Source organism: Anser cygnoides, chromosome 4 (assembly GCF_040182565.1).
Source record: "Anser cygnoides isolate HZ-2024a breed goose chromosome 4, Taihu_goose_T2T_genome, whole genome shotgun sequence".
NCBI classification, from domain to species: domain Eukaryota; kingdom Metazoa; phylum Chordata; class Aves; order Anseriformes; family Anatidae; genus Anser; species Anser cygnoides.
The window spans coordinates 59147288-59160445 of NC_089876.1; the positions used below are offsets into that span (position 1 = coordinate 59147288).

The following is a 13158-nucleotide window of genomic DNA, read 5'->3' on the forward strand; positions in this document are numbered from 1 at the left end:
GCTTGGAAGGAAGAAGTCCCTAGAATTGAGAGTGCGTGGAAAGGAAGGAAATGCTGTTCCACCCCAAAACAGGAAGCTACAAAATGTACATAAACCAAAGTTAAACCAACCCCCACCAAAATTCTGAGGAAAAAAAATATTGAATCAGTAACGAGAGGTGAAAGAAGGGGGAATGAGGAATGATGAAGTTTACTCAGTACGTACTCATTGGGACCACCTCTAGCATCGTCCCACCTGTCCTGCCTGCGTCTCTCGCTTTCGGGTGCCACAGACCAGCAGAGTGGGTGTCACCAGCACCCACAAAACGCCAGCATCCTCCTGATATCACTTCAGGGCATGATGAGCCCAGGTGTTTATTGCCCAGGATAACTGGGTGATATGCAGGGAAAGGTGTGTGCCTGATGGAGAGAAGACCAGCTCTGCAAACAAGGTGAGGGAAGAGGTGATAAAAGCAGGGTGGGAGCGGGCCAGCAGGCTGAGGAGTAGCCTTTAGGGGAGAACCAGCCAGGGGCAGGGAAGACATTGACAGCAGGCAAGCGTTGCTGCAAGTACAAGGGAAACAACTGTGTGGCATATTTCACCACACAGGTTGCTTCAGAAAGTGGTGGTGGTGAGAAAAGAAACTCAGGTAATGGAGAGAGCAAGGCCAATTCGGTGGCATGCGCTGCTCCCTGTGAGGAGAGGAGGGTGGTGGATGTGGCTGGCACTTGGGCCTTGGGGGTGTAGACAAAATGGCGGCCCTGATGTTAGCACTTAGTGCCTATCAGGAGCAGAAACCTAAAAAAAGTCCAGAGGTGTAATTTGGCTCCTTTGTTCTTGCAGGTAGGAATAAAGAAACAGAAGAGCCCAACCAAGCCCTGAAGTTACCTATTGACTCTGATCAGCGGCCGAGATGTCAGCATGAAGTGCTCCGCACAAAGGCGACACAAAGGTAAGCCCTGCCCAGCAGAACTGAAATGGAAGTGTGATGGGAGAGATAAAAGGCTGGCATAATGGGGAGAGGAGGAAGGCACCAGGTAATAACAACACAAGCATGACAGGATCATGACAGTCATTTCAACACACTAAGACTAGTTATTTTAACAGGCAATCGATGGCTCAGGTGAATGCTGTGAAGCAGCCCGGAGGACAATAAGGATGCTGGGGGGTCCTTTTTTCAACACTTAGGGCTGAATGAGCATCTGAAAGTGCTCCTGGGACATGCTGACAGCAGCACAACCAGAACTGGTGGGTTCTGAGGCGAGGGGGTCCCGAGGTCTTGCTGTGCTGGCTGCTTAAGCAGGGGCTGCAGAATTGTGAGCTGGTGTTGTTATGCTCTGCTCCTGACTCTGAAGGACCCGCCATGGTTCTGGACAATTTATTTGACCTCTCATTTCCTCTTTGGTAATGATGGGTTCACGCAACTTGTCTCCTTGTAAAACTCTTTGGGATGCTGGTAAATTTGGCCTTACAAATTTACAGATTTTCTAGGCAGCACTGGCCAGAGAACAAAAAGCAAGGAATGGAAATATCAGAGGAGCCTGAGCTGGTAGGCAGTGCCCCAGGGAAGGCAATGAATGAGAGCAGATGGAGAGTGCCACAGGATCTGACCGAGGTCAGAACCGAGTGGGTGATAGCTCTAGGGGGCAAAAATTGCTAAGGGATGTTGCTGTGAGTGAATTCGGGAGAAACAGGTAAAACACCACAGTTTATGCAGAGCGTGGTGGCTGCAGCCTCCTCAGCTGGCTGCTGCCCCCTCTCTCCTTGTGTCCCCCTTTCCTCTGCCTTCCCTTTCACCCCTTCTGCCCCCTCCTCTAAAACATGATGTTTTGCTGTGGTCTTGGGGGTTTCAGATGGTGGGGGTGAGCTTCCTAAATCTGTTTTCTGACAAGCGTGACTGGCACCTTGCTGTCAGTGCCTGCAGCCGAGCAGCATTTTGGACCTGGGTCCCCCCATTTCTGCTCACGTCTGGCCCATTTTTGCTGAGTTCTGCACGGGCAGCCATTGATGTGGAGCGTGGAGGAGGCAAAATATTAAACTGATGGAAAAAAGGACCTCGTACTTGCCCCATCACTACCAGATTTCAGTACCTCCGAGACACAAACTGGGGTTATTATGTGTGACAAAGGCGGTGATGGATGGACTCAGCAGGGCTTGTTGGGGTCCGGATGGAGCTCAAAGACCACGCACAGGAGACTTGCTGGGATCCATCCCGAAACCATCGGGCACCACCCAGGGCCGAGCAGCGGGCTTGCTTCGCTTTTTGGGGACCCTTTCCGCGCTGGGACAGGGAAGCACCCCTTGAGGGATGCGCTGCGCTGTTTCTGGCCGGGAGGAGGCAGGATAACGCCCGGCCCGGCCCGGCCCGCTTGCAGGGGCGGAGCAGCCGAGCCGTGCCGAGCCGTGCCGGAGGTGTGCCGAGGGCGGAGCGGCCGTGCCTTGCCGAGCCGTGCCGTGCCGTGCCTTGCCGAGCCGTGCCGTGCCGGGGCTGCGCTAGGGGCAGCCCGGTGCGGTGCCCGGTGCGGAGGGCATGCCCCAGGGCCATGCCGCGCAGGGCCGAGCGGTGCCTGCAGATCGCCCCGCACTCCCTGGCCATCGTCCTGGGCGCCGGGGGGCGGCCGGGGGGAGGCGGAGAGGGGCCGGGACCGGCTCCGGGACCGGGACCGGGACCGGGACCGGGACCGGGACCGGCTCCGGGTCCGGGTCCGGCTCCGGGGGGAGCATCGTCGGAGCTGGGTCGCCACCGCATCGGCTACGAGATCTTCGCGGACTTCAAGCGGGAGAACATGCAGCACTTCTGGGACCGGCGGGCCACAGCGGCGGTGGCCGAGACCTTCTTCCTGGGCTGGATCGACGAGCAGGTGCTGCTGGTGCAGGGCAAGGAGGAGCACCTCGAGGTGCTGCGCCAGGGCTGGGCGCGGCGATCCCTCAAGCCCCCCAGCGGCTTCCACATCAAGTGCCTGGGTGGGTGCCACCGCGACGGGACGGGACGGGACGGGACGGGACAGCAGGGGACAGGAGGCAGCCCCAGTACACGGCCCGGGCACCCCCGGGCTGCTGGCAGGGGTCCGGGAGTGGTTTTAGGGTGTGTTGTGGGTGCTGGTGCCAGCCCTCGTCCCTTGGTCCCCAGGAAGAGTCTTGCGTGTTTCGGGCCAAGCTGGTGTCTCGCCAGAGATGTGGGATGCTGTGGGGGCTTGGTCTTGTGTCCTGGTGTCGGTGTGGAGTTGTTGGAAGCACGAGAGGATTGAGGGGTGGAAATCTGGGGAGGTGTAAGGCAGGTGGCTTTTGGATCGGTGAATGGAGAAGTCTGTCGTGCCACGGTAGGTTGAAGATTTGAGTTACAGTGCTGTGCCCCAAGGGGAGTCCTTCACAATCCTACATGCCTGTGGTATAGCCTGGGAAGTGGCATGGCTCTCCCTGAAACTCCTTCAGGGAAAAAAATAAATCCTAGCATGGACAGCAAAAATGCTTGTAGCACTGAGAGTGGAACCTGAATATTCCGTGTTTCTCAGTTTCTTTTATTTGACCTTGGCTTTGAGTGTTTTTAGCTGTCGTTGTCCTTCTGGAGCGGGCAGCACAGAGGGACACATGCAGTGGTGTCCCTTGCGCAGCTCCCAGCCACCTCTGCCACCCGCTGTCTCCCCCTCGGATCTGCTCAAACACAATGATTTGTCCTGTGCAGAGGGGGAAGCTCGAGACAAGCTGCCCACTTAAAAATGAGTGGCTAGACCCTTCTTGCTCATTATACAGAAATTCCCTCTGAACCTAGGCAACCAAACAGCATTGGAGAATGGGTGGCAGATCCACTATGGGGATACAGAAGTTTTTTTGCGTTCCACCGATGTGTAGAAGAGCGTGAAAACTGCTTGGCAGGTAGCAGGCTTGTGTTGTGGCTGGGGTTTGGATGGAGCTGCCGTTCACAGCCAGCAAGCAAGGGGAGAGAGCCTGCACGTGCTTCCCACCAAAGGCTGCTAGATGCTCGTGCCTTCATTTGGGGAACAGAGTGTCGTGGTAGGCATGGGGACAAGGCTGTGGGTAAGGCTGGCTGCTTGGGGCAGCTCCCCTGGGCCTTCTGGCTCCGGAGGAGCTCTGGAATGGGCACTGTTACCTGGCCGTGATTAAGGGTCGGTGTTTGATCTTTGGGGTGTTGTGGACCCTGCCCGAGGGGTGACATTCCTCAGCCCATGGCGCACAAGGTCCGTGGGGCGCCGGGCTCAGACCTTGGCGTTGCTGGTGGCAGAAAGGAATGTAAACAGCTCTCTGCAGCCTGTTTTGAAGTACGGAAATACAGCTTTTGCTAGGGGTTTGTGTTAATAAGTAAGCTGCCTTGTGTGTAAGTAATATGCTTTCCTGGCGGGTTATCTTCAGTGTGACTTTGCAGGAGGCTCGAACCCAAAGTTTTCATTTGACTTTAAAAACAGAAAGTGCCTCTTGGTCTTTGATTAAAGCTATGAAAGAAGAGCAGGGACCTGCTTCTTGCACCAGAGTCTTGCCTGTAGTGCAGTGTCCTCAGCTGCACTAAACGAGGTGGGAACAACTGATCTATGTTTTCTTTCACTGCCTTTTTTCCACGGCCAGACTGATCATGCTGGTTGTCTGTCTACATAGATTCAACATGCACATACTGTAAGGAGACCAGGGGAGTTTCTCAGTTAGAAAGAGTCAAAGTAACGGCCTGGCCTGTGGGCATGAGCATATGCTTAAACCTGTGTATTTGTGTTTTCAACATAATTAGGTGTAAGTGGTTCTCTGCCTTACTTAGGAGCCCTCACATGGTTTATTCTCCGCTGTGTAGTGCTGAAGTGGTGAACAGGCCGCTTACAGACACGCACCCAAAAAAAGAAGTCCCCACGAGATTTGGCTTTTATGTGGCAGTGGTGAGGTGAGGAGCAGCAATCTGTTACTGCCTGTTGATAAATAACTGAGGGGGGCAAGGGGAGAAAGCGGGGCAGTGCTTTGCTAAAGGCATCCCAACCTGCCTGGGGTGCCTCCTCTTCTTCACCTCATGGCCTTTGTGTGCGTGGACAAGGGCAGTGCCTGCAGGGTGAAGTGCTCAGGTGACCCCGAAATTATGAGCATGTCAAGGGGCTGCTTTGGTTTAGGGTTTGAGGGTACAGGGAACAAAGTGCTTGGCATGTAACGTGAAAACTCACTTCTGGGGCGCTGTCCTCAAGCCAAAGGGCTACATCGGAACAGCTTGCTTGGCCTCCGTTTTTGCCATGATCGGAGTTGCTCGCGTGTTAGGAAACTGGTGGGTGTATCTCGGCTTTGAGCTGGCTGAGGGGGACGCTTTGGGAAGCCCACGCGGACTTTGAGTAAACAAAGCCACAAAGCCAGCATGTGCTAAGTTTGCTGATTTGGAGGGTCGAGGAACCCGCCTGTAAATCCCGTAGGTCCCATGATGAAACTCGTCGTCTTTGCTAAGAGTGACTTGAAGCTTTCTTGTAACTTTGCAATGCTTTTGTAACTTAAGTCTTTAATGAGCGTTATTATTTTAATAGGATTTCTTTGACACACCTTCCATTTGCTCCCACTAGTGTTTGTCATCCTGGAAGCTGTTTTTTTTTTCCCCCCCGTTTTCAGCTCTTCGGTGCCTCCCCAAGCAAGGCACTGCTGGTGTAGCAGGCTTGAGGGTGCTCCACCTCATTTCCCTGTCTCCATCGCCTTTTGTGTTCGCAGATGGGACTTCCTGCTGTATTTCTTGCACTTGAGTTTTGGGTCTTGGACAATGGGCGTCTTTGAGAGGTTTTCATACGCTTTGCGGAAGGGCCATGCCCTTTTGCAAGGGCTGCTCTAGCAGTGAGCTGAACTGTAGTGACCAAACTTTGCAATATTCCTGCGGTCGTGCCCAGAGCAATTTCTGCAATTACAAGCTGATGTTTCAATCAGCGTTTTCAAGAAATGTATGGGCAATAATTAAACTAACTAGCACGAGTTATAATTCAGCGAAGTCGGTGGGGCTGGGCTGCTGCCCATTGTTTGTGCTCAGCCAGGCGCAGGGGGGGACGAGTTTTTTTTGCCATGCTGGGAGCTGGAGCTAAGTGTTCCCTTTCTTCCCTCTCCCTGCCCTGTTCCCTCTTGGCACCAAAAATTAAATTAACACTCCACCAATTTAGGTGCACTAATTTTCACAGAGTTTTCTCCAGTCATTAGTGGATGATTATGGTGCTACGTAGACTATTGGATATTAAATGTTATTCATTTATAGCCAGTCATAAAACATGAATTGTCTATTTTTTCCCTCCCAATTATCTCCTTTAAATGAAGAAAATTTCTTTTCAGCGAGGGAGTTTTAGGTTTCATAGTAATAAAACCTCTGAGGAGGAGCTGACCGCACACTCATCTACATCTTTTGTATGCCTCATAGTATTGCCATGGGAACTTGAGGGGATTCAAAATGCAATTTTTTTTCTTCTTCTCTCCCACCCCAACTTAGAGCTGCCTAGAGATCAGCTTTTATTTCTGTGAGGTGGATATTGCAACCTAAAAAAAAAAAAGATTTGGGTAAATTTAAACTAGTGGCTTGACTGAGGTGCTTATGAATTTGCTCCCAAGTTTGAGCAAAGAGCTCAGAAGTGCTGGGTTGGGCCTTCGATATACTTTGTTAGAGCAGCCTTTAGAGGCTGGGAAGAGGGGGGCAAGAGCTAAGTGAGCACGGACTGCATAAGACGTGCCTGATTTCTGTGTATGGGGTTTGTGCTCACGTTTTGGTCGTGAAACCTTGGAGATGGAAATGTGTTTTGCTCTTAAAGGAAGCTGCAGATGGTTTTGCAAGACTAACACAGGTTACAGCCTTTATCTAAAATGCGCTGTGAAAACGAAAAACACGCAGGAAGGAAAGATATGACTTCATTTAATTTCTTTTTCTCCCCCCCCTTCCCACTCCCCACGAAGAAGCAAAGTCAAACACACTGATACATTGTATTCATTGTGCAACTCAAGTCAAGGATTTATAAGGTTAATGGACAGCTCGTGCTGTCTCTCTCCTTTCTCCACCTCCTCTCCCCCCACAAAGAGTACCATTGTGTGGTAGAGGGCCCTTGGTGGTGGCTGTGACTTTAGCAGCGAACTCTTTTTGAGTGGGCTCTTGGGCTGCCTTCGTTGTGTGCCGAGTGAGCCCCATCTTGCTCTTCACCTGACCCTTTTTTTTTTTTTAAGAGGAAAACAAGCTTTTTTTGCTCCTTTTTATTTATTTTCAACTCCCAGTGCAGGAACTCGGCAGGAAGGAGGCGAGTATTTTCTCCTAACCTGTTGAAGGCAGGCTTAAACCTTCAGCAAGCTCTGATCGCAAATCTTGCCAGTAATTTCCTTTTGTGTCACGGTTAGGCTCTCTTTGTAATTTGCTTGTGGAGGCATATTGCCTAATTTTATATTTATCAGATTGTAAGGATTGTAGTGGGCTGAGTTCGGACCTTGTACGCATGTTGCCATAGTTTAAAATTTGGCTTTAAATGGGTTGGTTTGGATTCACGGAGAAGTATGCTTTCAGTGCACAGATGTTACAGGAAGAGTCAGCTGTGTATGAAACCACTGCTGTCCCAGGGCTTGACTGGTGATTTTTTCATTCAGCGATTTTGTGAAGTGGATGGCAGGGACGTCGTCCCTCTCTCCAAGCTGTTCTAATGCTGTTGCCTTGGGCCACTCATCCAGATCTCGAACCTGTCCTCCTGGCCAGCAGCATCGCAGTTTGTCCCCGAGGTAGGGCATGCCAGAGCTTTACCACATTCTTGTTTGCATTCGAGACATCTAGTTAGGGAGAGTAACAGGAAAGTTGCAGCCCGGGAGTATCAGGTGTCCTCCAGGGCTCTTGACATTCAAGCCTGCCTTCAGAGCGCACCACGCCTGCCTTGGCTTCAGCAAACACGCGATGGCTGGGCTTCTCCCTTCTCGGTAGTCAAGGAAAGCTAGAAGTGTTTGGAGGAAATAAAAGAAAAGCTGCAACCAGATGGTGGTTTCCATCACAGAAACCATGGCTGTGAGATGTGGGGATGGAAGGAACATCTTAGTAATCAATTCCTGCAGCAGCAGAAATTTAATGGGGTTCTGAAATTTCAAGCCCTCTAACTTGTTTCTACTTTAAATATAGAGCATAAATGCTTTGATTGTTTTCTAATGATGTTGACTGCTGGAAATGTTATTGCAATATCCAGTTTCCACTATTGAAATTACTCCCTGGGTGGGCCAGATCTGGAAAGGTTTTTAAGGATATTATTCTCTTCTTGGAATAAAATCCCTTCACCTAATATATAAACATGCTTTCTTCTGTCTGGTGTATTTGATCCCTCGGTTTGACCTGGAGTTTCACCTGCGACCTGTGGTGAGAAGCGTATGAATGCTAAGAACGTACAAGCAGGTATATTTTGATGAACCAAGGTGCTTTCCTGTTGACATCTGAGCACATCTTCACAGCTCTTTTTTAATCAGGCTCCTGCTCTGAGTCACAGCAGCAACAGAGCGTGCAATCAAAGGCTTCTTCTTCTTTATTAAGTCTATTCTGATTTTTTTCTTATGAAAGGAAGTTACTATACAGTGCACTTAAATATGTACCATATAGTGACTTCCGTAGTATGTTTTCTGGAGCTGGACATGCTTCTAAACCACGCAACATGAGACTTTGTTGTTCTTGTTCCTTGGGCTGGGGAGGCCAAAGTAGAAGTCTGGAAGCAGTCAAACACAGTGCTGTATTAGCTTAACCTTGAATTCCACTGTCAGCTGATTAATGGAGCGATTAATGAGGGTGTATCAGTGATTGCCTTTGGAGAAAGGCAAATCACCTGAACTCTATGAAATGACTCCATGCTTTGTTCTTCGAAAAATTTATACACCGTGACAGTGAAAAATGTCTCTATCTGAAGAGCTCGGTTTGGGTAGTTTCATGAAGGTGTATTTTTGAAGCAGTTTCTGCTAGCTGTTAGTGCTTCAGAAGGTCTGTATGCTACTTACCTTTGGAGGAGAGCAAAGATACCAAAGGCCGCAGTGCTAGGCCCAGTATGGGGAATCCCACCAAAAAAGAGGAGAGGGAAGGTGATCAGTCCCAGTGGCTTTCCCACTGGCACAGCAGGCGTGTTTTGGGGGGAAGACCTGGGTCTGGACTGTGGCAGAGTGGTGGCTCAGTCCCTGCACTGGTAGCAGGGCAGAGCATCGCTGTGTCCATCCTCACCTGAAACCACAGCTGTGGTAGCTCCTGCTCATCTACTCCCTTCCAGTTGCACGTGCTGTAACGTACATTTTCACTGGGTGCTCAGAAGGAACAAAGGAGTAAGACTGCAAGGATGGTGTTTAACACTGGGGCTGTAAAACTCACAACGTGTTATTAGCATTAGGAGAAGCTGGCTGCTGACAGTGTGTTTCAGGCATGGCAGTGGAGTCTTACGAGGTATTGTGGGGCTATTTTTTTTTTTTAAGGGAACATTTTTGGTCCTTTAAAAACAAAAAAAGCCGACATAAAATCTAGAGAAACTCTCAGCTTAAGAAAAATAGGCGAATTATTATTCACTCTTTCAGACTCAAGTTGTATTTTCTACTTTGGTAACAATATCCATGAAAGAAACAGGTTTTTGGATGCGTAAGTCTTTCTCCACGTTATTGTGAGTAAGACTTGGTAGCCTAATAAATACATCAGCTGCCCCTGAGCCTTGCCAGCCTCTCCTCAGCCTGTGTGGGAGCAGACTCCGGCCTTGCCTCTTGCTCCAGCAGGCCAGCGTTGAACGTTTGCTCCTGTGCTCGCGTACAGCAGGGTTGGTGCCCAGACACGTTCCCCTCTCACTGACAGACGAAATAACAATAGCTGGCGTTAAGAGCAAGCCCGGTGTTTTCTTTGGGCTTCCCTAAAGGGCCTCCTTTGTCTTCACCGTCTCCACTCAGGGAAACCCGTACACCTTGCTTAATCCCAGGGTGCTGTCAAGGTGCTCTGGCTCCTGAAGCCAGAAGTAAGCCAGCGCCCATGCACAAGGTTTCCAGAGCTGATCGGCAGGAGGTTGTGCCCGGGTACTCCCTGAGCCCAGTGAGGTGCCTGCATCCTGCTCAGCTCACCTACGAGCTGAGTGATGATGGCTGGATGAGCCTGAATGGAGCTTTTCAGGTGCTTGGTGTCATGTTATGTGCAGCTGTGGTCTGCTGGTGAGGAGGTCAACGACTTGCATCTGCTGTTCACGAGGTAGGTCTTTAACCAGTTGCAAATCAGGATTTTAAGGTCTGTTTTCAAGCAAAGATGGTATCTAACACACTAGGCGTTATTAACATAGCATGTGAGGTTATTATTATTTTTTCTTTAAGAGGGTGTGTATTTTGCCCCTAGATTCTTTCAAGAAAAGGGAATTTAAGGAGCACATTAACATACTGTTTTCAAAGTGGAGCTGAAGAAAGCTTTGAGGACACTGAGCTTTCCTGACAACATTATTAGTTTGGCATAGTTTTCCTTTTTGTTGAAAAGAAATACTTCCTTTTTTTTTTTTTCCCTACTGGCTGAGAAAACCTATGCAATTAAAGAGGAGAACACTAGTTTTGTGAGAAGCTAAAAGTGGCAAAGAATAGTCATGAAGAGGTAATGTAAACAGTTGCTGTAAAGAGAGCGTGAAAATTAAAACTTCCAGTCTGTAATCTGAGATGCTCTAAAAACAACTATGGTATTTTTCAAACAAGCATCTTCAGAACAGGTGTCACACTTGTAGAGAAACCTCCTTTATGAATACGAACATCTGGAAGGAGTGGGAGACCCAGAGAGGAGGGAGGCTGGCCAGGTTTGTAGTGGTATGGACAGGTAATCTTGAACACAGTGCTTCTTGTGGTAGGGAAGCAAGTCTGATAGTGTTAGATCTGTTCTGTTTTTATCAAAAGTGGAGACTTTGATAGTACTTCATGCATTTTCTTAGGACGTCTAGCTACGTACAATCATATCCTATCTTTCAGCTGACTAGGAGATGCCTGCAAGGTGTAGAAAGGGGAGTGTAGGACTCGTAGGGCTGCGAAGCTTTGCAGCTTTTCTCGGAGAAATTTTGTGTCCTGAAGCATCCCCCAGTAGAAGCTTAAAGTGATTTTCAGCCGGAGTTCTTATTACCTTCATATAGATGTGTATGTGCAGGTGTGTATATATGTGTGGGTTTTAAAAGCTATATGGACAGAGGTTTCCCATTTCTTTTCTCTGAGTAGTCCAAATTCAGCAAGACACCCATGCCCACATGAGAATGTAGCTGCCCAAGTCTGACTTCAATGAGAGGATTCACACTTTTATACGTAGGCACGTTGTATGTTCTTCTACTTGCCTGACTGTTGTTAGGAGGTTCACCTGAGGAGTTGGTCTGTCTGGTTATTTCCAGAGTGGGTTGTCTGTGTCTAAGCCAGGAGCCCTTTAATTGCGATTTACACTTGCAAAATCAGAACTAGTATTCTTTCCATTTTTATTTTTGATGTGTTTAATGCTCTGAAGAATAAACAGCAGAAGAATTAATCCAAGTGCCCTTAGGTAAAGCATCAAGCAGAAGTCTTAATTAATACTTTATCAATAAAAGTATCAAGCAAAAATCTTAATTAATACTTTTTCAATAAAGACAAAGTAACAAAAAGCAGGCAGCTTGACCTACAATCCTTTCAGTTTCTTTCATTGGGCAGGAGTTAGTAGCTCTCACCTTGTCATTTTTCATTTATGGTGATAGCTTGTAGCCTTTAGTTTATAGATTTCTTATTAATTCAAGTCCTTTGCTTTTATTTCCAAGGTATTTTTTTTGGTAGTTATTTTTTGTTAGAGTTGTACAGCCAGAGCTCCTTGGTGAGGCTGATGCCAAAGAGCTGTTGGAAGGTCTGTAGGGACACGCTTCTTGGCTACATTTCAAGCACAGCATGGCTGTGAAATGTTTTAGTGTCAGAATCACTACATCTATCATTGTTCTGCTTTTTTGTGTCAATAGCTAGCCTCATTCAGTGACATATTTGATCTTAAAGAGGAAAAGCAGATTTATCTGTAGCCCAGTGTCTTAGTCTCTTTCGTTTTCCTGCTCAAACGATTTTTAGACTTCTGGTTTCAGTGATTACTTAAATCAGCTCTAGTGCCTTCTTTCCAGTGTCTCCAATGTTTGTATTGAGACAGAGGACAAAATATATCCTATCTTTTGGGAGTCGCTAGACACCAATCATCTTGTGAACTGGAAGAAAAGTGAGCTATAAAATTCAGAAGGTTGATTTTTGTGACAAATGATGAGGGTAAAAAGGAAATAAATTTGACTTTTTTTTTTTTTTCCACTAGCTAGGAAGTTGTTGAACAACTGAGACACACTATTTCAATTTTTTCTTGTTTCCATGCTGATGAACACATTTGCTCAGTGGCTTGTGCATCTATTTCCAATTCCTGAGGATTTTCCACGGCTTTGAATCCTTTACATTGCCTCATGTCTCAGTGAGTAATGACCAGATGGTGTAATGGTCCTCAGCTTTCTTTAATTTCTATTTCCAGCGGAAATACAGCAAATATAAGACTTGCTTTTCACTATTACCTTTCTGTAGGCTGTTTGAAAGGAGTTCACACGTCATTTGGGGTTCTGCAGACACCAAGCTGAAAACCGATGACCTTTCCAAGCCCTGTGTTTAACACCCAAGTGCACAGGTACCTGTGCTACTGAAGCTTGTGCTCCACTCCCAGCACGCTGCAGATTTCATCAAAATTTGCCTTTTTGTAGTTCACAGCTCCTGATTTGTTCCCACCTATTTTGGTGTGTCCAAACATTGTTTCTTGCCTGTGTTTGACAACATACGTGCTGTGGGGCCAAGGTCTTTGGTGGTGGCTCTGTCAGGTCGATGGTGTGTGGGCACAGGCTCAAGGCCGAAGTCCGTAGGTGCTCCTGCAGTGCAAACAATTAGGTAATTGTACTCACATACCAAGTTACTTGTGAATGGGAGGTAGTCTGTAAATAGGCAACTGGGCAAAGAGTTCTTGCTCAAAACCTGCCTGGATTTGCTTTACCTGTTTCTCACCGCTTAGGCTGTAGTAATTACTTGTTGTGGCACCTCTCAGCCTCCTTCATGAATGAGTTGCATGCATAAGGTTTTTGAAAGCTTTAGTAGAGAGCAATGGTGAGTTTGCAATCACATACTTAGAGATATGTTTGGCATGAATATGGAGCCATAAACACACAATACTTCATAAATGGCTATCTGTATTTTATGTGCTATGGTTGTTCACTTAAGAAA

The 13158-nt window shown here is 48.1% G+C and overlaps 1 protein-coding gene across 1 annotated transcript in view; it reads left to right on the top strand.

Moving 5' to 3' along the window:
- The first annotated feature begins 2132 nt into the window (after nt 1-2132).
- The window catches only part of STOX2 (storkhead box 2), a 148275-nt gene continuing 137249 nt past the window's right edge, over nt 2133-13158 (top strand). Inside the window, exon 1 of the mRNA XM_066996206.1 lies at nt 2133-2943. Within this exon, the coding sequence (XP_066852307.1) occupies nt 2148-2943 (796 nt within the window). The 5' untranslated portion in view covers nt 2133-2147. The remainder of the gene's footprint in view (nt 2944-13158) is intronic.